The sequence below is a fragment of the Taudactylus pleione genome, unplaced genomic scaffold (genome assembly GCF_031769625.1).
Source record: "Taudactylus pleione unplaced genomic scaffold, aTauple2 ptg000333l, whole genome shotgun sequence".
Classification (NCBI taxonomy): Eukaryota; Metazoa; Chordata; class Amphibia; order Anura; family Myobatrachidae; genus Taudactylus; species Taudactylus pleione.
The window spans coordinates 5807982-5835323 of NW_028284734.1; the positions used below are offsets into that span (position 1 = coordinate 5807982).

Here is a 27342-nt window from a genome sequence, read left to right on the forward strand (position 1 = left end):
CTAAATACACAATCAACCTGAATCAAGCATGCTGACAAAGGTCCTGTGGGCAATAGCCAATACTTGTGATGGTCATGGATTACATGATGGCTGAGATCTTTCCAACTTTGGCTGTTTTAATATAAATTATACTAGAATCAGTTAGCTTAGAATATTTACAACCTTGAGCAACATGGCACCCTTAAAGTACGCCCTGTATGCGGCCATTATGTGGGCTCAACTAAAATGTAACCTATTAATTCAATGGGAACAAGTAACGTCCCTGAGGCATTTAGCTTCTAAAGAGACTGCCTCCACTTTGTGTAAGTGAAGCGTTGTGTAGCAGAAGCTAAATATATTAGAAAAATAAACGTTACAACACAATTTACATGACTAAACCCTAAGTAGTAGGGAACAGCTGGGCAAAGTTACAAAAGCAGATTATACTCACCTATAATTCCATTTCTCTTAAGTACTCCATGGCAGCCATACTATGGGTTAGTAACTCATTACCAGGATAAAGACAAAAACATATAAAACTCACTGCATATAGTCTAGCTCCTCCTGTCGCCCTTTGTCTTCTTATAGACAAAGACAGTAAGTTCTCCTTGACTCTTAGAGCCGTATTCAATATGAGGGGACTCACGATACTTTTTCGCGGCCCGGACTTTGCGCCTACTACTTCGCCTGTTTTGCAGCCGGAAAAGTATCGTGCGCGTGCCCACTTTACCCAGTATTCAATTTGAAAGTACGCGAAAACGGCACCCCGCGATACTGAAATGGGCGGAAAGTGCTGTCAGATTTGGGGAAATCAGCCTGACACCCCCGAAAAGATGCTCTGACATGGGGGTTACCTATGATACCCCCCGATTTGGTTTGCTGAAGGTATTTTGGGTTTTTAAAACAGGCTCAATAGCTGCCAAATAGCATTTTTCAATACGAGGTGCAGAATAGTATTCAGGAGTATTTTTTCCTGAAACTAACTTTTTCCAGCAAATTTGGGGTACTTGAAAATGGGGGGTCAGCATATTTAAAAGTTGCTAAAAGTGAAGTTGTAAAAATCGTGAAAAATCCACCTTCTGCAAGCACCTGCAATAAAAAAAAAACACTTGGGGCATACTTGGGGACCCCCCCAGAGTCAAGTTCGCTAGTTTTTAACTTTGTACCCCAATTTATTTATTTTTTCGCCCCCTTTTTCAAAGTCATTTATTGGGGTGTCCTTATGTGATTTTTAAAAATTTTTTGACACAGTTTACCTTTGGGGGACTGTCTGAAGGCTGCAGGAGGGTTCCCACAACATTGCACCCCAAAACCCCAATTCTGTACTTTTTTCCGCCTGCTATTCATAGGCGAAACTTTTTCGCCTGGTACACTGAATTGACTTTCCACCTAGGCAGAAAGTCCTTCAAATTGAATATGGAGTAAAACCAAAATAGGCGAAAATGACGTCACCCGTGAAAACGTTTCGCCAAAAACACGCGAAAACGGCTTTTCGCTCCAAATTGAATACGGGCGTTAGACTGATATTGAACATATGTAATTTCTTGTTTTCTCATTTTTTGGTTGAGAGAAAATGGCAATGTGATTTTTTGATTTAAATGAAATGAAGACAGCCCTTTTGGCAAAAACAAGATGGGTTTGTCCTCAATATCACTTTTAGGGGAATTCAATATGGAGCGAAAACTCAGTTTTTGCGTTAATATAGCACCTACGACGTCATTATCGCAGGTTTTAGTTTTACACTGTATTCAATTTCAAAGGCTTTTCGCTTGTTCGAAAAGTCTTTGGAAAAAAACGGGGATAACTTTTCACCACTGAATAGGTGGCGAAAAAAAGTGCAGAATTGTGGTTTAGGGGTGCAGGCTTAAAAAAAATAGCCTGCACCCCTGGGAATGACATTTTAAAAAGAACTGTGTCAAAAAAAAATAGGGACACCCCCAAAAATTAATTTAAAAATTGGGGTGAAAAAAAAAAATGGGAAAAAAAGTGTTTAAAAATAGGGAAATAGGTTCAGGGCTATTCTGCAAGTATGCGGCAGGTGTTTTCTAGAATAGGTTATTAGCGGAAGGTGCATAGTTGCAGAATTTTTAAAAACTTACTTTAGGGACATAAAAATATGCTAGTACCCATTTTCATGTACCCCAAATTTGATGGGACCACTTAAAAAAAATGAAAAAAATAACCCAAGTGCTCTTCTGCAACACTTCTTCAATGTCGGGGAAAAAACACCTGCTGCGGCTATTTAAATACCCAACTTTCATTTGCAGGCTAAAACTGGGGTACCCATAGTGATCCCCCATGTTTTTACAGCTTTAGGGGGGTCCTACAATTTTTTTAAGGAAAATTTTGTAATTTAACGCAAATCCCACTTCGCAGGCTCCTGTTTTCGTAGGTTTCATATTGAATATGAGGATAAGCGGGCATGCGCCCGATACTTTATCCCAGGTAAAAGCTCCGATATGAAACGTAAACTTCGACAGTGAAGTTTACGTTTCATATTGAATACCCCTCTTTGTCTGGTAAAATATTCAAAACCAGTTCTCTGGACCATAAAGTTTACAGGTCACTCACTGTTGTAGCTGAAGTGATTGCAACTAAGAAAATCAAGTACCTTAAAAAAGCCTCCTGTGAGGGTTGAAGGGGAGACGACATTCAAGATTAAGGCCCTCATTCAGAGCCGTACGCTCTGAGCAGAGCGCACGCTCTGAATGAGGGCCGCCCTCCATAAAAATGGAGCGTCCTCCTGGACGCTCGTATAGCTGTGGGTCACCACCCACAGCCTATACGAGCGTGCAGTTTGATGGCCGCGATGGTCTTGACCATCGAAACTGCGAGCCGGAGCCTGCGGTTGAGGTTTTCAACCGCAAGCCCCGGAGTGATTTTGGCTCTATCAGAGCCAAAATCACTCCCACTGACATCACTAGTGATGTCAGTGGGCCGGCTTCTGACGGGAGGCGTTCCCGTGGGAACGCCCCCGTCAGGGAGGCACGCCCACCAAAGGGGGGTGTGCTGTCAATCAACATCGACAGCACGCCCCCTTTGATCAGACACAACGAGCGAAGGAAAGTCCTTCGCTCGTCGCGTCTGGCGCATGCACACGACGGAGCTCCCGCCATCGTGCGCATGCGCAGAGCACAACATCGACCCACTTGCGAGCGGACAGCCGCTTGTGAGTGGGTCTGAATCAGGCCCTAAGTTCCCATGGGGACAATTTCTCAAATTTAATTATAATGAAATACTCCAAATCTAAATTTTCTGTCCAGAAGAACACTTAGAGCAAAGATTTGCACTTTTAAAGTTAATAATGCAAACCCTTTAAGGAAACCATCATACAAGAACTGTAAAATGTGACATTTCTGCTTACATAGGGTTGAAATTAGTTTTTGTCCAGGAAATAAATGCTTTCCAAACCCTATAATACCCTGTGATATTTTTTTTCTTGCTTGTGAGAGGACTAACTACTTCATCAGAAAGTCCTTTTTGTTCAAGCAATGTCCCATTAATGTCCATGCCATCAAATTCAGACTTGCCTTGTCTGGATGAAGATGTGGCCCTTGATTACAACAGATCCGACCTAATTGGTAGAACCAATGGTTCGGCTATTACCATCTCGAGAACGGTTGTGAACCACTACCTCTGCTTGCTCATCCCTGAACTTCCTCAAGGTATGAACTATTAGAGGAAAGGTGGCAAACACATAGCCTAGGTTGAAGTAACGCTTACAGGAGAGAGCATCCATGCTCTGTGTGTCTGGAAACTTGTGACGCAAAAATAAGTGATGCAGCTTTGTTGCCATGAGATCTATCTCTGGGCTACTGAACCTTTTTGCTATGAGCGGGAAAACTCATGGATTCAATTTCCATTCTCCTGGGAAAAGTTTTCCAGCTGAGAAAGTTTGCCACAATATTTTCTGTGCCTGATACATGAAGACACCATTTTTTTGTGACCTTGCCAATCATAATCCTGTGTGTGGTACCGCCCATTAGGATCCTGCTTTTGGTAGCAATTTGGCAATTTATTACTGTCACATTGTTGGAAAACACTTTCAAGGGAATTCTTTCGATGACCTTGAAAATGCTCGATTACATTCCGGACTGCTCTCATTTCTTGATGATATGAAGACAGTTGTCTCTTATGGGTGCACAGCCCTTGTACTACATGCTGTCATTTAGATTAGACAATGTGGTTGTGATAGAGAAATTGACCTGTTTCTTAGATTCTCCACTTTTCCCCCAAACAAGGGACACTTTCATGAACCGTTCCATCTGTGTGCAGTAATTCGGAGGAAAATTTTGCAGCCGTATTTTAGTACATTCCATTGTAAGGATCTCATAAACCACCTTGCCCGTGGAACTATAGCTATAGTTGAGGAAAGCATCACCAATAGACAATGTTCTATACAAAGTTGGATCTTGCAACATGACTGGTCTAAAGTGGACAATGCTTAAAAACTTTCTTGCATTTCTCTCCTGAAAGCGCAATTCTGTTGTGTAGAATGTCTCTGTGCACCGAAGAATTTTATTTGATGGGATGGAGTCAACTGACTTATTTCCCAATTTATGACCCAATCATGGTCTTACAGAAACAGGCTGACCTGAATTACTCTCTTATTACAGTCTCTCGATATTCCTGCATTCAGGAAATCATCGAGATATGTCCAAAGTGATATCTTTCGCTTTCTTAATTGAGCTATAAAAAATCTCCATTACATTGCCAGGCATGTAAACGGATAATGTCACACATCGGAATTCAGGTCCCAGTTACCAGGTTCAGTGGTGTCACATCATTGCCATCCTTGGCCCTCCTGGGACATTTCTGTGTTCTGCATTCATCCATCTGCAGACCTGGATGGCACTCCCTCCTGGTGATTCCTGTTCTTCTGAAACATGGGCACTGCCATCTTGGATGCAATCACGTCTAAGCTCTCCAACCATGTGCCAGCAAATGTAGTCACCTGATCTGTGCAGTCTATCAGCACTGTCGACGCCTTACTTAAACCTGGACTTGTGTTCTGACCTTCACCAGTGCAGATCTATTAGAGATATCAGTAACTTGGCTCCTGGTGTCTTTGTAAATCTGCATTGTTCTAGTCTTCAGTCTTTTCCATTGCTTCCGGCAGCCTGCGCTTGTATCAGCTCTGTGCTTTTTCCACCTGTTAATCTCCAGCACTTCTAATTACATTCAGCACCTGTTCAACCACCAGCATTCACAAGTGCATACTGCACCTGACTCAGTCTTACCTGTAATCAAGCGCACTCTGAATCTGATTCCATTGTCAGCTACCTGCATTCACAAGTGTATTCCACATCTGACTCTTGTTACCTGCATCACCAAATGCATTCAGCATCTGACTCGGTTACAAGTCACTAGTATTGCAGCTGCAGACAGCTTCAATTTGGGCACAGCACTCCACATCTACTGCAGTCTACCACAAGTACTAGAGCCACCTTAACGTATGGGCACACTGGGCAGCTACTCAGGGCCACATGATTCTAGGGATGTGCAAAGATGTGCTGGAAGTGTCTGTGCGATTTCTGGTCACCCCCATGGTGCTGAACAGGGTAGCAATGGAGAGATCCCCTTGTAGTATGCAAGAAAGTTGGTGTATGCCCAGCACCTGCAGGTCACTTTGTACTGAAATACCCATTGTACCTTGCTCCACCAATTATCTGCTCTGGATGAGCTGACGTAGAGCCAAGCCCCCGTGTAACTTTTGGGAAACAAGGAACACTATACCGATACAGTGCTGGGGAATGCATAGCTTACTTCATAGAGTGTGCGGATGCTTGCTCTGTGCATAGTGCTGCCAGCTGAGAGGGAGGCAGAGATAGATGCTCCCTGGCAACTCTGATTGTAGATTACACACAATCAGAGCAGTCGGGCAGCAATCCCTACCTGTCTGGTGCCAGAAGGTGAATGGCTGTCGATTGGTGGATGGATGGAGCGGTCCAGTATCCTCTACCTGCCTCCCAGCCTGCAGCCAGACAGATTGGCTTAAAGGCTGTAGCTATCCACCAATCACTGAGTGCAGACAGCCATTCACCATATGGAAGCATGTTGACAGATGGCACGGGACTGCAGGAGGAATAAATTGGGATTAATTGTTTTTATTTATTCCCGTGAATGAGTGGGTAGGGGCCCCAGTGCCCAGAGCCTACAATGCAATTTCCTATTGTGCTTCCAGTACTCTTCTCAAGTTTATCAACAGGCTAAATCAGTGCTCTGTCTCTTCTCAGGGTATCCAGTTATCCCTAATCGTTCATACTTGGTAGCCTAGGTTCATAAGTAGAAGCTTTATCAAGTCCCTAAACTTCATCAATTCTCCTAATAAAAAAAGCTCATCCTAAGGGTCCCAATCCGAATCTACAGTATAAAACCTCAGTGATGTGACAGATAATAGTTACCTAATGCACAAAATCTGATACATCTTTGAGGTTGTTTGGCAACTGGAATATGGAAAGTCATCTTTTAGATCTATAGAGGCCAGAAAATCTCCTGCTTTTATCCCACTTAGAACTGACTTTAACTTCTCCTTGTGAAATTGCTCACGTGGCCAGATTTGTTTATCTCAAGTCTAGTATCATCCTGAAATCTCCTGAGGCTATAGCAGTGCTTTATATTTCTGTTGTAGGAATGTTTGACACCAAAAGATATGTTTCTTTTCGAGGACTTATTGAACTGAGGGTCTGATTCAGACCCGGTCGCAAGCGCTGAGCGCTCGCAACCGGGTCGATGGTGGCCCAGAGCGCATGCGCACAACGGAGCCGGCTCCGTCGTGCGCATGCGCGAGACCCGGATAGCAACGGGCAAGCAGTCGCTCTGGGTCTCACACCAAAGGGGGCGTGCGGTCAATGTTGAGTGACTGCACGCCCACTTTAGTGGGCGGGCCGGGGGGTGGCTGCCCAGACGGAGGCGTTCATGAGAAGTGATGTCATCAAGTGATGTCAGTGGGAGAGATTTCGGCTCTGTTAGAGCCGAAATCTCTCTGGGGCTTGCAGCAATGAGACCCTACCCACAAGGGTCTCTCCGCAAGCCCGATGGTCGCGACGGTCTTGACCATCGCGACCATCTTCCAGGCCGCTCGCTATAGCTGTGGGTGGTCACCCACAGCTAAGCGAGCGGCCAGGAGGCCGTTCTACAAAAAAAAAAAAAAAAAGACCGGCCCTGATTCAAAGCGAGCTCTCTGTCACAGCGACCGGCTCTGAATCAGGGCGTCTATCTGGTACCCACAAGACAGCAAATCCATAACCCACAATCTGTCTCGAATAGACAGGTTCTATTCTCTTACAAAGTTTAGAAGTCTGCCTTCTACTGGAAAAGGCACCAGGGACCAAACATAACCAGTGTGACTTAGGGTCAGCTTTTTCGTCAAACTGACAAAGCACTGTCCCAGAATAATATGGTCTGCCATTTAATTTTCCTACCCTGTGGTTGTCAGTTTTCCACCACTCATTTCTTTGTATATTTTTTGTATCACATACTTTAATTTATTACCAAACAAAAAAGAGCCTTCAAATGGCAAGGTAGTCAACCTTTGTTTTAGAGTGTGCAACTGTGGCCCAGGAACATAGCCAAAGAGCTCTTCGTGCCAGTGGTCATTGACCATTACTAGAACACCAATTCAAAAATGTATCATTCTTAACTGGATACATATGGTCAGTCCTGGCGAGGGTACCCTGACGATTGTCCAAACTTTGATGAGATAATAGAGTTTTTCCAGTACATAAAGCCAAGAAATAAGTGATAATGAAAAATTGGCAAACAGATCTTGCACTTCACCTTGTTCTGACATTTCTTTATAATTCATAGATTTCCAAATATTTTTTAACTTTCCACTAGTTCCATTATAAAGGATCTAGACTCCTCACATATCCCGATTCTTCACTAGATAAAATAGGCCATAAACTCTTCTTTAAAACAAATTACCTTCCTCCATTCCGTGAGCTCTTGAAATTGATTAGGTGGCTAATTAGGAGCAACTACGGGCTTGGCACAAATTTCACAAGATACTTTATCGTGATCCACAGGAGTAGACTGAAAATGTGTGCAGCTTGTGACCAATGTTATTTTTCTTTGTAAGCATTTGTTCTTGTTATAAATTTTACCAGGCACACTCTTAAAACAAATAACCATAATCAGTAAAGAACTATACTAACACTTGAAGATATGCAGCACATCATGAGGATGCTGACAGACTGTTGGGGAGAAGCCTTAGTGTCCATATTCTCCATTCCCTATAAGCTGTATATAGCAGGGAAGTCAGAGGGCAAAAGCAGCTCCATATCCGGTGTGTGGTGCCATTATTTTTTTACCCTGTCCGTGGCGTAGACAGGCGCAGACTGCCAAGACTGGCGCTATTGACTGGCACGCGACCAGTCCAGTGCCATACAGAGCCTTCATGGTGCATTTAGCGGTACCCTAGGGAGCCATTCCTCAACACCACGGCTTGCAGCTCCAAGAGGCGTGTCGCTGGGTTGAATAACTGAGCCAAGTCCTGTTTCTAAAACAAAATGGCAAATCTCCCTTCTCTATCCTAGAGACAGGGGAAAAAAAACAGTGGGGAACAGGAAGCGCTATATGCAGTGAGTGGATTCCTGCCTCTAATCCTGGGAATGGCTTATTAACCCATAGTATGGCTGCCATGGAGGGAGGAAGAAGAAAATTAGTTTAGTTATTTGTTCTGTAAAATTCCATAAAGGGACACCACCCCTTCCCCATACACACAGACACACACTTAATGTAACCTGCCACCTTACCTGCTCGCAGGAACCCCCCCCCCCCTTTACCTGAAGACAGGACATTATGCAGCACGCTCATTTACAATAAAGTCGCTCAACAGTTCACAGTAATGTCTTACTGCCTACTTCCATAGGTCTGGGCATAGGGAGTAACTCCAGCAAGCTCAGATGCAGCTAGTTGCTACACATAAGGCAGATTTAATTACAATGGGGGTGGTACCTAGAAGTGTGAATCCCCTTCGAGATGCCAAGTAAACAATTGTATAATATTTAACCTGCCTGTAAGTACAAAAACAACAACAACAAGAGAAGCTCTGACCTGGGAGAATGGATCGCAGAGAATTAGCAGTGAGACGTTCCGCAAATGTAACATGCCGGTGACTGGACCCATTGTAAACAAAGTAAAACTCTGCATCCTCTGGGAGATGGAGATCTTCACCAAACTGTGCAAATACAGTCATCTGACCCTGCAAAATAAACACAGCTTAGCCGGCACAGAAGCACCATATATTCCACAGTCGTCAGTGCTAGACAGAGAACCCCTTACACATTTATTGCAGAGGGCGGAAAAATGTATATACAGTGTCCACATGAACACACAATGACATACATAGAATCTAGACTGCATATACACATACTATATAATGTAATATATTTCTATATGTATACATCATAAAAATTTAATTACTTCACCTGGAATCATGGTGGCTATCATAGAACTCTTCAGCAAGGGTTAAATGAGAGGAACATCTCATATCATATTTTAAGGTTTGCAGTTGGACTCAATAAGAGCACTGTGAGATGGTCCAAATGAAAGCTAAAACCATTTATCCCCGCTGTTCATAAAAGAACTTTGAAGCAGGTGAACTCCTTTGAAAACTTCAAAAGTTCTTTGCGTGCAATTTGTATTCCATGAAAAGCCATTTAGCAGCCTGTCACAGCGATCATATCTTCAACCAATTACATGAAACTTTAGAAACTTGAAATTGTGCTGTAAAATGGGAATTAAATAACATGGCAGCAACCTTTCCTGGACACGTTGAATGATTTCATTTGGCCACGTGATTCTCATACACATTTTGTATGTTCTTACGTCTTAAAAAATATTGTTAAGACGTTTTTGCTGTATGCTTTATTTGTGACACAAGCGTATGGTAAATGCAGAATGTGTGGCCCATTCTCAAGGGCCTGTCTGGAGCATTATCTCAGATAGCAGATTTCCATGTAGGCCTGTGAGTAGACTGTGGGTTGCAATGCTTTCTGTAAGCAATCCCTATTGATCAATCACCTCCCGACCACATTTGAACAAAATGTAGGGGAAATGGCTTAACCTACTGAATTCTGTCTATAATTAATATCAGCTTTCTCTCTCTGTCTCAATCGCTCTCCCTTGCAGGGGTCTAATTAATTGAGTATAACATTATGTAGAAACAGCAGTTACTGCATACTTTTATGAATTGTTGCTATGTGCCAACAGGCTAATGCAGGAGATTTCACAGAAATTTCCTACAGTAGGCTTATTAGCACTGCAGACCGCAGTTTCCATTATTATCAATAGTGACTACAGTCTGACCCCTTTGTACCTTAACCCCGCTGGTTTACATCATCCAAAGATGACGTATAGCGCCTTATGTCTATGGTTATATTCGCAGGAGAGTGATCTTCCGATCCCTCTCCCACAGCATCCGGAGCACTCCAGATACTGACACTGTATGCATGTGCAGTGTCAGATTCCCCCGGAGGAGTCTTTCACAAATGTGGGAGACTCCTCCAAAATGATGGGGATGTAACTCACAGGGACAGTGTTTATCACTACCGCTGTCCCTGCGAGTTAAACAGGGGGAGGAACATTTTTGTAAAAAGTAAAAAAAAAAAAAAAATGCAGATGTCGGTATCCCGGCAGACGGTATCCCGATCATAAGGACACCAGGGAAAGGTAAGTATCAGTCGCGGGGGGGGAGACTTAGGTTTAGGTGCCCCGATGGGAGTTAGCATTAGGCTGTGGGAGGAGGGGGTTAGGGTTAGGCTCAGGCTCCACTGGAGGGGAGTTAGGGTTTGGCACTTACCGCATACTTGCCGGGAGGAAGCAGCCAGGTCGGTGTAGCAGGGGGGCAGGGCCTGTATAGAGGGGCATGGCCGGGCACTTTACAAGTGTTTAGGGGCGGGACTGGGGTCGGAGCCACACAATAGCGTCATTTAGGCTACGCCCCCACAACAAAATGCCGATATTTCCGGCATTGCTATGTGGGGGGTGGGGTTATGATGACGCGATTCAGCGCAAATCGCGCCATCAGCCCCTCCGCAGCGGGGGTTTAGCATTACATTGCGGGGGGGACTGGAAAAGTCGGGAGGCCTGCCTACTTTTCCGGGGGGCCGGGAGCGGCACCAGATTTTCGGGAGGCTCCCGGCCAAATCGGGAGAGTAGGCATGTATGACTTACCGGGAGGATTAGGGTGCAGGGTAGGGAGGGTTAGTATAAGGGTTCAGGAAAAGGAGGTTAAGGTTAGGGGGTAATTAGGACAGGGGAACATTACTTACCATTCCCCTGCCAGGATTTTAACCATCGGGATGCCGCTGTCAGTGTACTGACTGCCGGCATTCCGTCCATCGGTATTTCATACCGATTCCGTTTTGAACACCAAAGCTTTTTCCAAAACAAAATAGTTGTCATACTTAGCGCACCAACAACTATCATTTGGAAAATCTGAAATTAAATGGGGACGTTATTCCTCTCTCACATAGTAGCAATCGGCCACTGTATTAACCTTGTTTGATTCAATACGTTTCTCGCAGGTCTGCTGAGTCACATCAGCATCTGGGAGAAGAGCAGGGTTTGGGCCTGGAATCAGGAAAAGACTGACAGCTTTGGTGCGGCCAAACAGAAATAAGGGATTAGGAATAGCTGGCAGATACCTGGATCACATCTCCAGCCCTAAACAGCGCTACATGCAGGGGCACATTAATCGTCCAAAATCACCTTCTGAGGGATGTGTGCAATGTGTTATTTTATCTGCATGTTCTCAGTAAGTGGTGAAACTAGGTAATGGATGACCCAGGTACAAAAATATATTCCCCCCCTCACTGTAATCTCCTTCCTGTGCTTTGTAGGATACATCACTGAGCATACCTTGTAGAGAAATGTAATTTCATACTTCAGACAGGATATTTGGATAGATTCTAAGATTTCATCCACAATTTTTTAAATGAATATGTAAGAAAGCCAGTCTACTACTGGGTATAATAATTTGTAATCACTAATGTGTTTACTCTACACAGAGTCCACCTCACGTCTCGTTTGTTCCATGCTTCAGAGAAGGCACCCACCCCACTGCTTAGAAAGGTGGTGCTTCTCACTCTTTCAGCAGTGGAAAACCAGATTAGAGACTTGCTGGCCATAAACCTTCTATTGAATGAGCCATGTCAAGTGTGTACAGTACATTACTTAATCATAACTATAATATAATATAATGATTACCATAAGTAAAGACACAGAGACCTAGATTTGGCAAAAACAAATGGAATCAGTATGTAAAGCCGCCGCATGTGTTCCCGGCGGACATAATACCGACGCCAGAAGCTCGAACAGTGGAGAGCCCGACTGGGGCTGGTAAGTACACTAATCCTCCCCTCTCCCCCCCTTAGTGGTGCCTAATCCTAACCTCCCCCTGGTGGTACCTACCCCTAACCTCCTCCCAGTGGTGCCTAACCCTAAGTCCCCCCAGTGGTGCCTAACCCTAATCCCCCCTTCCCGCACCCTAAACCTAACCCTCCCAGGGGGTGCCTACCCCAAACCCACCCTTCCCCTAGCCTAAAACGAATCCTCCCCACCCCCCAGTCTAACAGTCCCCGCTTACCTTCATTTGGGATGCCGCTGTCGGGATTTTGGCATCTGGATAAAGATAGGTGTCAGGATTTAGACACCTATCTTTAGTACCAGGTCGGACTTCCAGGGACGGGATTCAGACGGTCGGCATTCCGGGTGGCAGTAAGTTAACCGCATCCCGAAACAAATATATAAGCTATTTATTTAAAATATACCAAAAGAGAGAAGAAAGGCATCTCGTCAACCTATTGTCCATGTCGACATAGAGAAACGGTCCTCATTCTGACTGTCGACAAGTCATACCACACCCGCCCAAGGTGCATACACAATCATAATCATAACACAGATATTCACTCAACCTTCTGTCTTGACTACCCTCCAGGTTTAGTGGTGACGCTGTCCCTTTCAGTGTGTTACAGCCAACTAACCAGTCAAAACCCAAACATTAACAATTTGCAGCGGGACTGGTGACCTGCCGATGTTTCCCGCCAGAAAACAACACAAATAAACACCAAATACAAAAACAAAACCAAACAGGGAGAGAGGGTGGGAAGTCGGCAACAAAGGGGCTTTGGCCCAACAAGCCATAGCCTTAAATACTATCACATTAAAAACAAACCCCTTAAATTGATAGGACCACATGCAAAATGTGACGTACACACAAGCCAACCCCCAGGACTAGAGGTTTAACCCACTACATGCCCATTGTCCTTTATCTGGTTTCTCAACAAACAATGCAGCAGGAATATTCACTGGAGGCTGGTGATGTGGACTCACAATCAGGGACAGAGCCAATGACACTAAAGCAGTCTAGCCAACATAATATTACTTTCATTTGGTAAAATCCAATAAACCTAAAGATGAGGTTTCTGTTGCGAGGGAAGGAGAAGGCAATCCCGTTTCACAGTTACAGAGCTGTAACAGAACGTCAAGGTAACACTGAAAGCCTTCAAGATTCCCAGTAAGGGTTTTCCCATTGCCCAGATCAATAAGGGGGTATATTACCATATAAAAGGTAAACTTAAGATAATGACAATCATTTTGTTTTCCGACATGTCATAGCTAATTTTGGAGAGATTGGGAGCTGGGTGGTGCTTCAGTTTTACAGGTCTGCTTAAAAGGGTAACTTGAGGATTACAGTAAATTTAAATTGCAGAACGAAAAACCTGTTACAATTCTTGGTTGTCATAAAATATAGGTTTACTCAGAATAAATCTCCAACTGCACTTATTATGCCAAGTTGAATGTTGCTATGACAGAAAGGACGTCCTGATATATACCAAGCTCAGCTTCACTTTCACACAGGTTCTTATGTGAGCTAACACTTAATTCTCTGCCTAAGCAAAATGCTACAGCCACGTCCTATTTACACCACTAGGAGGTTGCAGCATCTGACTGCACACTTCTCATTACATACACACCGCATGAACATAGAATACATACACCACGCATGAACATAAATACATACACCCCGCATGAACATAGATTACATACACCCCGCATGAACATAATTACATACACCCACACATGAACATAATTACATACACCCTGCATGAACATAGATTACATACACCCCGCATGAACATAATTACATACACCCACACATGAACATAATTACATACACCCACACATGAACATAATTACATACACCCACACATGAACATAATTACATACACCCCGCATGAATATAGAGTACATACACCCCACATAAACAAAGCCTGATTTAGATGTGGACGCTATTTCGATGTTTACTACGTTGAGCGATTATCAGTGGACTGTGCATGCATCTTACCCACAATGCGCACGCACGGGGTTTGAACTGCGATCAAATGAGAACAGTTATATTGCAGTTACATTGCAAGTGATTGACAGACAGGGCCTGTATTACGGGAGGTAACGGAGTGGCGGCAAATCACAAAAAACGCGGGCATGTCGTGACCATTATAGGGGCGTGTATCTGCCTACATTTGCAATCATGTACACAGAAACTCTGGCGCCATTCTGCGCGACCTTAGGGTTACTCAGATGGTAAATTATCGAAGGATCTGCGACCACCGCTGCAAATTTGTACGCGCTTGCTTGGATCTGTGAGGCAGCCTGTGGATGTCTCAATAGATTTCCAGCCAACTACAGCATTAGCATATTTTTAGCACAGCAGCTGAGTGCGGGATCGTATTAGCATCCACATCTGATAACGCCAATAGATAATAAATGAGCAGGAAAATGCTGGTAGTTCTCTGCATCCAACCTCTACAAGCCCTTTCTCTTCACTATCCAATGACGAAGCTGAAGGCTGCAACAAAACACATTTGGTATCACTACATATAGAGGTTATCTATACACTGGGAGAATGTGCATGTATAACAGGACAACTTTATCTTAAAAAAGTATCACGGACAATATTGGACCGGTGATGTGTCCTGTGGTTTGCTTTATTATTAACTAGCTAGGGTACCCAAGGTTACCCAGGTTGAAGACTGGACCCTGAAGTACATCTGCAGCCTTTATTTGTTTACATTGTCCTGGCATATAACCCCATTCCATTGATCCTGAAAAGGGCCCCACGGTTTGCTAACATGCATGCAAACAGTGGCGTAATTAATGTGGGTGCAAGGAGTGGGGCTGCTATGGTGCCCGAGCTGCCTCTGAGGGACATGGGGGGCATACTGTGTAAGGGGCATTACTGTGTGGTATAATGTGTAAGGGGCACTACTATTGTGTGGAATCATGTATTATATGAGGCACTACTACTAGGTGGCATAATCTGTAAAGGGCATTACTGTGTGGTATAATGTGTAAATGGCATTACTGTGCAGTGTAAGGGGCATTACTGTGTATAAGAGAGATACTATTGTGTGGCATAACCTGAATGGGCCCTGTGTGGGGGCAAATGTATGTGGGGGGTTTTTTTTACCTCGGAGGAGCCTTTTATGATCTAGCTATGTGGCCCCCAAAGTTCTAGTTACGTCCTTGTATGTAAACACAGAGAGCTGACTAATATATATGGTCACTTTAAAAAGGACTATATAAAAAAAAAAAAAAAAAAAAAAAAGAGACTAACTCTGGATTTAATATGAACTTGCATGAGTCAATGTTTGCTCAGTTTGTAAAATTAAAAGGATACTTTTGTAGCTTTCGCACAGGTTTTTTGCAGACTGTCAGTTTCCACTGGAGTCAGCCTCAGGACCTGTGCAATGTAAGCGTGTCCCCATTTTAGGGAGAGTGTGACCCTGACGAAGTTCAAACCAAGGCAAAAACCTAATCCTGGTCAAACTACACCACCATGCCAAATTTGGTGGAACTAGGTCCATAACTCTGTCCGTGCATAAAGACAAAACAGAGACAGACATGCTTTCTCGCTTATTATATAGATATTCTATGGTTGAAATACCTGCACTACAGGGAATAAATTTAGCATAAGGAACCATCAAGAAACAGAAAACAGAATGATCCCACTAGGTATAAGCTTCATACAAAGCCTCATACAAAGCACAGCACAAGTGTTATTTCGTTATTTTGAAACTAAACTTTAAACAAAAAGTGTATTTCATAACCTAAATAGAAACACAGCAATTTCAATCAGCTACCATCCAATCTTCTACAATTAGGAAATTGAGGAAGGACAGCCAATTATCACCAAACAAATTGAGGAAGGACAGCCAATTATCACCAAACAATAAATATTAGTAGTACTGCTGTACAATGGGGACATCTAAAGTACACACTTAGGCCCTCATTCAGAGCCGTCCGCTATTTGCGTTCGTTCGTTCAAAAACAAGGGGTGGCTATGCAAATGATCCGTTCGCACATTGCAGTCTGTTCACACCTCTAAGTCTGAACGAGCGAGCAAAACATACGCTCGTTTATTTGATAAAAACGCCTCCTGGCCGCACGCACCATACGTCATGTCCGCTATTTATTAGATTAATCGAGTACATCGTACAGCGTATGAACTGCTCGCTATTCTTGTGGTTGGTGTTTTCAACCGCTATTTTGCGAGCAGTTCTGAGTTAAAAAAAACCAAGTGACGTGGTCAATGACGCTGCTGTATTAATTATGCACTCCCTTAAAACGCCCGTTTTGACCTTTAAGCACGCCTGCGTTCGGATCTCCACTCCCCGTTTTCAAGCACCTTCCCCTGTTACCACCCACATACGCCTCATTCTGTCACTCAAAATAGCAGGCACTCGCTATATTGCGTACAAATGTTTTTCGGCCGCACTGACTGGTTCGCGCATGCGTACTACAAACCGTACGCATGCGCAGATGTGCGAACATCGCTCGGAACGAGCGTACTGCCGCTAGCGAGTGGCTCTGAATGAGGGCCTTAATGTTATTAATTTCTAATAAACAAAAAACGTACAATTTAAAAGGGAGTCGAAATGTTTTCATTTTTTATACCAATTTGGTAGATTTTGTGCCAAACCAACCTTGGAAAAGGTGTGGCTGAGAAAATGATCACTCTAAACCAGACATGTTAAACTCAAAATACAAAACTGGGCTGAATATTCAAGGTCTTAAGGTGCATACACACAACGATTTTTTGAACGATTATCGATAACGATATCGTTCAAAAAAATCGTTCACTTTCTGAGTTAAAACGATGAACGATTATCGTTCATGCGCGTTCACGTTTGTAGTTTAGTCAGACTGACCAACTCAACGATTTTCATTAAGGGAATATGCAAAAATTGTATTTCAAAAAAATCGTTCATTACATTTAGTAAATGAACGATTTTAGTAAACGATTTTCGTTAATTTTTCCCTTGAAAAAATGAACGAAAATAGTTTACTAAAATCGTTCACTTACAAAATCGTTGTGTGTGTATGCAGCTTAAGAGTGTGTGGGCCGCAAGAAAAAAAAAAAGTCTTCTATGCTATTTTGAAAGGTTTATTGTTAATAAAAACTAATGCAGTGTCCCCTGTAGTTGTGCCCATTATGCAATTCCCCCTGTATTAAAGCCCATTAAGCAATGCCCCCCGTATTAGAGCCCCCAGTAGTGCCCCTTATGCAGTGTTCCCAGTAATGCCCCTTATGTTGTGCCTCCTCCCAGTGTAAAACAGGCCCCACTCCCCTGTGCAGTACTTACCTTTCTTTACACTGGCCGCTGGGCTCCGCTCCAGGCCACGCCATCAGCGCTCCCGTATTGCCGCTGCAGCTGTCAGGATCTAACTAGATCCAGCAGAGCAGGCTCCTCTCATCGAGGGTAATGTCATGATGTCACCCGTACACTGTATCACTGGGAACACTGATCTCTGAAGCGATTAGAGGCATTTTTAATCTCTGATCACTTCAGAGACCAGCGTTCAGAGTTTTAAATAGAGTAAATACATATTATGCAGCCCAGTCACCCCTGCCGCGATCTGAGCTCTGATCGCGGCAGGGGTGACTGGGCCGCATAATATATGTATTTGGGCCCACACTTTTGGGCTGCATAAAATGTTTATTTGGGCCGCATGCGGCCCACAAGGTTAACATGCCTGCTCTAAACTATCAAATATATTACATTAGCCAAGGTGACCTCACATGAGGCTTCTTCCATCTGCCAGTCACACAATCAGGTCACGTGCCAAAATGGTCACAGGAAAAACAAGTATGCGAGTGGTGATGAACTCAATATATTATAAAACGTGAATAAGCTTTTGCGAGCAGCCAGGTGATGGTCGCGATTATCGCGACCATCGGGCTTGCGACGAGACCCTTGTGGCAGGGTCTCGTCTTCCGCAAGCTCCAGTGAGCTTCCTGCTCAAATAGAGCAGGAAGCTCACTACTGACATCACGAGTGATGTCAGCAGGGCCGCCCACAAACGGCAGGCGCTCCCCTCCCCGCCTACAAAACGGGGCGAGCTGTCGATCAACATTGACAGCCGCCCCGTTTGTAGCGAGCCCCGGAGCGAGTGAATTTCTCGCTCGCGCGTGCGCACTGCCCGGCCATCAACCCGCTTGCGAGCGGGTCTGAATCAGGCCCTAGGTGCTGCGTTTAACTTGTCACGTAAAAATTACCCACATTACATTAATTCACATAGTACATACACAGAGAACAGGCTTAAGAACTGTTCAGCACCTGTACAGATGTCTCCACATACATCTATCCTCTATGCGCTACAAGTCGCATTACACAACGCATGAGTGCCGTGTGACTCAGTAGCGCCAAATGTCTTTTCGTACAACTTTTTACCTTAAAATGAGTCTTATTGGCACATCGGTGTAAATAGGACGCACAAGCAGCTTCGGTTGATTAAAATGATATGTGGCATGTATTCCGTGTTCGACTACATCTGCATGCGAAATGCTACGTTACAGAGTAACTGGCGCAAAGAAGGGCTGTATAATGCGCAAGAAGGCTAGATGTATGTGGACACATCTGTATTCTTACCAATAATAGTTTACAAGCCACATGGTCAAATAAATAATATAAATAGCTGCTAAGTAATTTCCAGTAACACCACCAAGTGTTAAAGACATGGCCCAAAAAATATATCCATTTTTCAATATTGGCAAATTGCACTGTATAATTCCTCCGATTCCCTATAGTAGCTGTAACTCTTACGAGTTATTCTCAACCTCTGGGTTTTAGATTGTTATGTTTATTGAAAGGAAAGGCAATAAATTACATAACTAACTAACTTCAGGAAGGCAGAAGGTATTTTATATGCCCGGTGGAATTCAAACTACTAGGCTGGGTCAAAATATATAGGAGCAAGAGTTAACCATTTAAGGGTTGTCCCCTTTTATGGCCTCATTTGTGTAGTTCGATTACAGTTAAGGGGTGGAGTTCTGGGTAGAGTTGCTGATTGGGAGGTATCTTGCCTCTTTGGAAGTCCACCTGCCCACCCATTTATTGCGATTGTCGGCTGTATTGTTTTTTTGTAAAGAACGTTAACAGTGGCTGTCTTGCTGCAGATCTTGAGGTGCTCTCCCCAACAATACACGAGTTTAGGCTGATTCTACCTTACTGGAGTCAGCAACACCTGGTAGGCCTTTTTGTGTGTCATCGGCAGTGGAGTTTATATACCTTTAGTTGTTGGTGATGGGCTAGCAGTTGGCCCCCACCTAGGCCTTAATTTGTTGCCCCCATCTACATCTTCTATTGGATTACTTGGGCAAGATGGAAATACGGCGTGTAGAGCCATTCTTTCTTCGCCATCTTTTCCCTCCTTTAAATAACTACATAAAGGTGACCCTTTTCCCCACCAATATGTCTCTGTGCCTTTATTGTAGATGTGTTTTTCCTCTAATCACCTGGTGTAGAAATGTAGGATGACCTCAGCCAATAGGAAGTTTGTGATGTGTAATATAGAGCACCACTGTCTATTCACAAGGTATAGCACATGACTAGCTTAGACTAAGTGTTAATATGTAAAAACATAGCATGATTGAGCATGTAAGGACACTATCACGGCTGGCCTCCAGAGGGACTACAACAGATATTTTATCTTCTGCCCAATAGTCCAGGCAGAAGGAAGAACTTGTTTTACGGTGTTGCACAGCAGTATCATGTCCTGCTGGACGTAACCATTCTAAAACATATTTCATTTCCTCTTTGTGACGAATAATGTTACTACTTTATAAACTTAATCAATTACTAATTATATACATTTTATTGCATTTTCTTTTCTTCAGGTCATAAATATGACAGCAACATATATGTCCAAACAAATTACGCTAGAGAACATATGATTCAAGCAGGAAGATTTAAACCTTGTAGCCTGCTTGTTTTGTGCCATGCAAAATAAGATGATGATGCATCTAGTGGGGATCCAAAGTACAGTCAGTAGGTCACAGCATACAGTTTTCATATGTGACCCTCCTGACCAAACAAGAAAATCTGCAGCTTCAGCCTTAGCATGCAGGTAAGGGCTATTGCCACCCAGGCCCCATTAGATGGAAGAAATGTATAGAAATTGTTGCACAGGTTTAAAAGAAAAAATATATTTTATAATATATATATATCTCAATATAAGAAGAGAGGAGAGCGCTCCATAGTGCAGATAAAAAAGATTTTATGCAAACATAATATATACACGTCAGCACTCTACAGGTGCCGCCCGTACCTCAATGCAAACTGTGGGGGCTGGTTACCACGTGATGTGTTTGAAATACTCCACTAGCTACTGTGGGCGCTGTCCCAGAAGACCGCCAGGCTCACACACCCCGCTGCTGGACACTGGAATGTGGGCCACAGCCGGTCGGACCACGTGCGGCTGGGGCACGCTTGGAAGCAGCTGGGGATTCCTATGATGTGCGTCACAGAGGCCCCGCCCTAACGCGTTTCATCATAGACTTCGTCAGAGGGCTGGGCTCTGTGACGCAACACACTCCTCTTATAGGCTAGTTCAGCCAATCAGTGTACAAAAGTGTGGACACACACCCGGACATTGCCATTCACTAAAAAACAGCGTATTGATTTTGTTTAAAAGATACATACATTCTTAAATACTATTTATAGTGCGCTGTTTATGATTAACCTTTCATGAGCAACTTACTTTAATATTCTCTAAATTAATCACCCTTCATTCAAACCATTAGGAGTCAGAGTATCTAAGGCTAAAATCCAGTAGGTTTCTCTTTTCATTAAATAGTTGTTAAGGTCACCACTAAAATCCTTAATATTTATCTTTTCAATGCCCTTGAATTCCAACAAATCAGAATCACTTCCGTGGCACTCCTGAAAGTGTCTCGGTAAACTGTGATTCATGACTTTATTTTTTATATTACGGGTATGTTGCAGGATACGTATTTTCAACACACTTTTGGTTTTGCCGATATATATCTCAAACCACACGGACAAGTTATATTGTACACAACATACATAGAATTACAGTTAATAAAGCTTTCTATAGGATAGGTATGACTCAAATTTTTTCCCCAAAAAACATTGTTTGTACCCCGTTCTGCTAATTTACAAACTTTGCAACTACCACAAGTGAAGAAACCTTTTATATCTCCAAGGAAATGTTTAGCGGATCTATTTGGTTTTATAAGCGGATCTAATTTACTTTTGGATACGTATGATTTAATGTTCCTAGCTCTTTTGTAAACCATACTGGGACCAGTAGGTAAATATTCAGCAAGTATAGGGTCTAATTTTAGAATGTGCCAATTTTTCTTAAGTAATCTCTTGATCACATTCGCCCCATTATTAAAATTAGTAAATAAAGAACAGAAGAAGTCTTTGTCAGTCTTTGACTCCTTAATTTTTTACTTTTTATTTTTGTAGATCAGAAGATCCTTTCTATCTGTTTCCCTGGCTTTTAATTTTGCTTGTTCTATGGTATCTTGTGGGTAACCACGATCCAAAAATCTGTTGTTATAGATCTCAGATTGCTCGTCAAATTTTTCAAGAGTTGAGCAATTTCTCCTCATCCTGGAGAACTGAGATACTGGTATGTTCGATTTCCATTTTTGTAAATGGCAACTCGAAAATTCCAAATAGCTGTTGCAATCCACTTTCTTAAAAAATGTGTAAGTCTCAATTTCATTTGTTATTTCAAAATTGGTGGTATCTATTACAAGATCCCAAAACTCTATTTTATTCTCATTAAACGAGTGAGTGAATTTCAGATTAAAGGTGTTTACATTGATATTCTTCATGAATCTCTCAAAATCATCTCTCTCACCGCACCAGACAATGAGGATGTCATCTATAAATCTTTTCAACATGGTAACGACTAAAAACCAGTCTGACTAGGTAGAGTTTTTTCCCAGGTTCCCATGTATAGGTTTGCCAGACTCGGGGCACAAATCGTGCCCATCACTGTTCCGCAAGTCTGCAAAAACCACCCCTCTAGGAAAGTAAAATAGTTGTGTTTTAACACAAAATTGAGACAATTACAAATAAAATCTACCAGTTTTTCACTTATTTGGGGATCTTCTTTCAGATAATTTTTTACACTTTCAATTCCCTTGTCATGGGGAATGGCAGTGTATAGTGACTGTACATCTACTGTACACCACTTATATTCTGGTTTCCATTGTAAACTCTTTAGAATCTGCAATATGTGAGTTGTATCTTGTACATAAGTTTATAATTGGTACATATTTTTTTATATATATATCCACATACTCTGAAACCCTTGAAGTAAGGGACCCAATTCCCGAAGTTATTGGGCATCCTGAAGGTTTAATATTATCTTTATGAATCTTAGGGATCTGATAAAACGTCGCTATTTTAGGACAATTATTTAAAAAATACTTATATTCGTCTAGAGTGATACTATTATCATTTGAGCCACTCTTTAGCAAAATTTTCAATTCCTCTAGATAAATACTTGTTGGATCTCCGTCCAATTTTTTGTATGATGTAGTATCATCTAACAAACGGAGAGATTCTTCTATATAATATTCCCGATCTAGGATAACAATTCCACCCCCCTTATCGGCAGCTTTAATAACTATATATGTATTATTAGAAAGGTCTCTAAGTGCCTGGTACTCTGCTTTGATAAGGTTTTTGTTTTTTAACATATTATTATCCTGAATGTTATCTATTTCCTTTTTCACCATTTCAGAGAACATTTCTATATAAGGACCTTTTGACTCCACAGGGTAATACATGGATTTTAGTTTAAGGCCGGATCTTTGTGAATTTGGAGCACTTTGTTCCCAGTTACGTAACGGGGCATCTCCTTTTCTTAAGAAGTGACGTTTTAATGTTAGATTTCTTACATATAAATTTAGATCGATATAGAGATTTATTTTATTCAACGGACAGGAGGGGGCAAAAGTTAAACCCTTCTGTAATACTTGTATTTCTGTAGGGTTTAAGATTTCTTTAGACAAGTTAAAAATACCAGTCTTGGTGGTTTCTTTTACAGAAGTCTTATCTTTGGCGGTCTTTTCTGTAATTCCCTTTCCTCTCCGTCATCTAGTCGTCTTTTTTGTCTTAAAGGAGTATTCACAGATTTTAGCATTTCTCTGTATTTCGGTCTCGGCAAAATTTGCTGACCTAAAAAAACCTGAGTCTCCTTTTCACTTTCATCATTACATAATTGAAGCCTATTATACCGGTTATCATGTATGAAACCTTTTCGGTTAAATTTATTTACTTTAGATGGAAATCTTTGGGTCCTTTTTAAAGGTATTTCATTCCATTTATATGGATCTTTTTTCCCTCCTATTCTGTTTCCATTGTATTTCAAATTGCTTTGATGTACTACATAATCCTCCGATTTCTGCCAGCGATTTGGAGTTTTATTTTTTACCAACATTTTTGAAACATTGTAGGATTGTTGTACCTTATCTCTCTCCTTATTCTCTCTCCTTTTTAATTATTTAAAATTACTTCGCATTTTAAATAATCCTCTTTATCTCATTGAAATTTTTGGGATTTTGTTTCTATAATTTTATTTTCTATATTGGACACTTTTCGATCTATTTAGTCCTTACATTTATTAAATTTCTCCTGCTGTGTGGATTCCTGTAATTCATTTTCTAAGATTTTTAAATCTTTCTCTACCCCTTTTAGGATTTTTTTTCTTTTCAAAAATTAATAATCTAATTAATTCAAAGGAACATTCATCCAAGATTCGCCACCACTCTTTCATAAATTTGGCGTTATCTTGGCCTAATGTAGGATATTTTGTCAGCCTCAGACCTCGTGGAATTCTACCACATTTTAGATAGTTGTCAAGTCCTACCACATCCCACCAAGTTTTTGTCTCCTTTATCAGGAGACTTTCTATCCTTCCTAATAAATTTGTGTCTTCACAAGGAATGTCACAATCATTCATTTGATTGTCACTATTAATACCATTCTCCTCAAAAATTCTGACACATTCTTCTGATCGTTTGGATCTTAGGGCCTGATGCAGAGCCGCTCGTAAGCGGCTGCTCGTTCGTTCCGAGCGATGTTTGCCCAACTGCGCATGCGTACGGATCGTAATACGCATGCGCGAACCAGTCAGTGCGGCCGAAAATCGTTTGTTCGCTAAATAGCGAATGCCTGCTATTTTGAGTGACAGGAGGAGGCGTATGTGGGTGGTAACAGGGGAAGGTGCTTGAAAACGGGGAGTGGAGATCCGAACGCAGGCGTGCTTAAAGGTCAAAACGGGCGTTTTATGGGTGTGCATAATTAATACAGCAGCGTCATTGACCACGTCACTGGGTTATTTTATAGTCAGAACTGCTCGCAAGATTGCGGTAGGAAAAAGCAACCACAAGAATAGCGAGCAGTTCATACGCTGGTCGATGTACTCGATTAATCTAATAAATAGCGGACATGACGTAGGATGCGAGCGGCCAGGGGGCGTAGTTATCCAAAAAACGACCGCAAGTTTTGTTCGCTCGTTCAGACATAGAGGCGTGAACAGACCGCAAAGAGCGAACGGTTCATTTGAATAGCCACCCCTTTTTTCTGAACGAACGACCGCAAATAGCGTCCGGCTCTGAATGAGGTCCTTAAGTCTGAATGAGGTCCTTAAGTCACTATTTCTAAACATTTTTGTTACAAATGTGATAATCAGACAATGTGTTTACCAAAGAGAATATCAAGAGGAAATTTTTAAAACTAAAACAGCATCAACCAAGAAAAATATTTTACAATCAGTGCTATTTGATCAGCAGCAATCATCAGTTTGGATCCAACAATTATAACATGATAGAAATTCAGTGATTGCGCATATTCATAGAAATACACTGCCCAAGAAATAAAGTCTCTATTGAGTCCAGAGATCAAACCACCAATATATGGTAATGAATGTACTTAGTAATTTCATGTAGCACCAGGTCCCAGGTAATAATGGACCGCAGCTCTCCACAAGAAAAAAGACCGGATACCAAGTCCAAAAGATCTGTCAATATAAGAAGAGAGGAGAGCGCTCCATAGTGCAGATAAAAAAAGATTTTATATAAACATAATATATACACATGTCGGCACTCTACAGGTGCCGCCTGTACCTCAATGCAAACTGTGTGGGCTGGTTACCACGTGATGTGTTTGAAATACTCCACCAGCTACTGTGGGCACTGCCCCAGAAGACCGCCGGGCTCACACACCCCGCTGCCGGACAATATACGCTGTTTTTTACTGAATGGCAATGTCCGGGTGTGTGTCCACACTTTTGTACACCGATTGGCTGAACTAGCCTATAAGAGGAGCGTGTTGCGTCACAGAGCCCAGCCCTCTGACGAAGTATATGACGAAATGCGTTAAAGCGGGGCCTCTGTGACGCACATCATAGGAATCCCCAGCTGCTTCCAAGCTTGCCCCAGCCGCACGTGGTCCGACCGGCTGTGGCCCACATCGCACTGTCCGGCAGCGGGGTGTGTGAGCCCGGCGGTCTTCTGGGACAGCGCCCACAGTAGCTGGAGTATTTCAAACACATCACGTGGTAACCAGCCCACACAGTTTGCATTGAGGTACGGGCGGCACCTGTAGAGTGCCGACGTGTGTATATATTATGTTTGAGATAAAATCTTTTTTATCTGCACTATGGAGCGCTCTCCTCTCTTCTTATATTGACAGATCTTTTGGACTTGGTATCCGGTCTTTTTTCTTGTGGAGAGCTGCGGTCCGTTATTACCTGGGACCTGGTGCTATATGAAATTACTAAGTACATTAATTACCATATATTGGTGGTTTGATCGCTGGACTCAATAGAGACTTTATTTCTTGGGCAGTGTACTTCTATGAATATGCGCAATCACTGAATTTCTATCATAATATATATTATATATATAACTACTTTAGGCAAGGCACTCCCAATAAATAAACAAACTCGTGCCGGTGCCCTCACTGAAGGGAATACAAACAACGCAATGGTGTGGCACTCAAGGCAGCAAACAAATAATGCAGACACAGGCTCCAACAAGTGGCTTCAACGTTTCAGTTATAATCAACCATTGTCAGGAAACTGACGACAGTTGATTATAACTGAAACGTTGAAGTCACTTGTTGGAGCCTGTGTCTGCATTACTTGTTTGCTGCCTTGAGTGTCACACCATTGCGTTGTTATATATATATATATATACACATACACACACACACACACACACACATATATATACACATATACACACACACACATATACATACATGCGTGACCTTTATAAGCCATTAAGATTTTAGCCATCATTTTTCTACAGACGCAGCATTGACTCCACTATGATGTCTACACCTGACTCCTAGACATCTCTGGCTACCTGGGATGAAGCCAACTCTCTCCCACAATCTCAAACAGCTACTGCCAACACCATCTCTGATTCTACTGTCCTGGAGGTACCTGCAAATGTAAATGCCCCTATCATATATGGAGATTTGGTAAAGGCCATTAATGAGACGATGGGTCTTCTCTTAATGAAACAGGTTAACACCTTCATGCAGGTCATTAAAGATTTGTAGAACCAGCTGCAGCGAGTCACCAATAGAGCTACTGCTGCTTTTCAAGATATTCCAAATTTGGTTTTACTTTTTAGAAAGTTGGGTCACACATGATTTCAGTGTGGAGATAAGTTTGATTGTAGTATTGTCGGAATCACTTGTATTCCTTCATCCACTTTACATTGCCTGAGCTGCTGAGGATCACCCACAACTGTACCGGTATCATTGTCAAGAGAGCACAGGGTGGGACCAGTTCGTGACTCACCGCTCTCCCATCCTAGAGTGGTCATCTTCCGATGCTTAAACTCAGTGGCGTGGCGGCTCCGGAACTGGGGTTACAGCGCAGTTCAAAACTCAAATAGGGGAGCCACAAAAACAGCCAACTCAAGTGTTGCTAAACATAGCTGGCCGGGACTCACTGGCAGTTGGTGTGGCTCCCCTGTTTGAATTTTGGACTGTGCTGCAGTCCCAGCTCTGGAGC

At 42.6% G+C, this 27342-nt stretch overlaps 1 protein-coding gene across 2 annotated transcripts in view; it reads right to left on the minus strand.

Moving 5' to 3' along the window:
- ARHGEF28 (Rho guanine nucleotide exchange factor 28) overlaps positions 1 to 27342 on the minus strand; it is a 287796-nt gene that overhangs the window by 183217 nt on the left and 77237 nt on the right. For both annotated transcript variants that reach the window (XM_088443751.1, XM_088443750.1), the window contains exon 3: positions 9037 to 9184. In XM_088443751.1, the coding sequence (XP_088299877.1) occupies positions 9037 to 9184 (148 nt within the window). The remainder of the gene's footprint in view (positions 1 to 9036; positions 9185 to 27342) is intronic.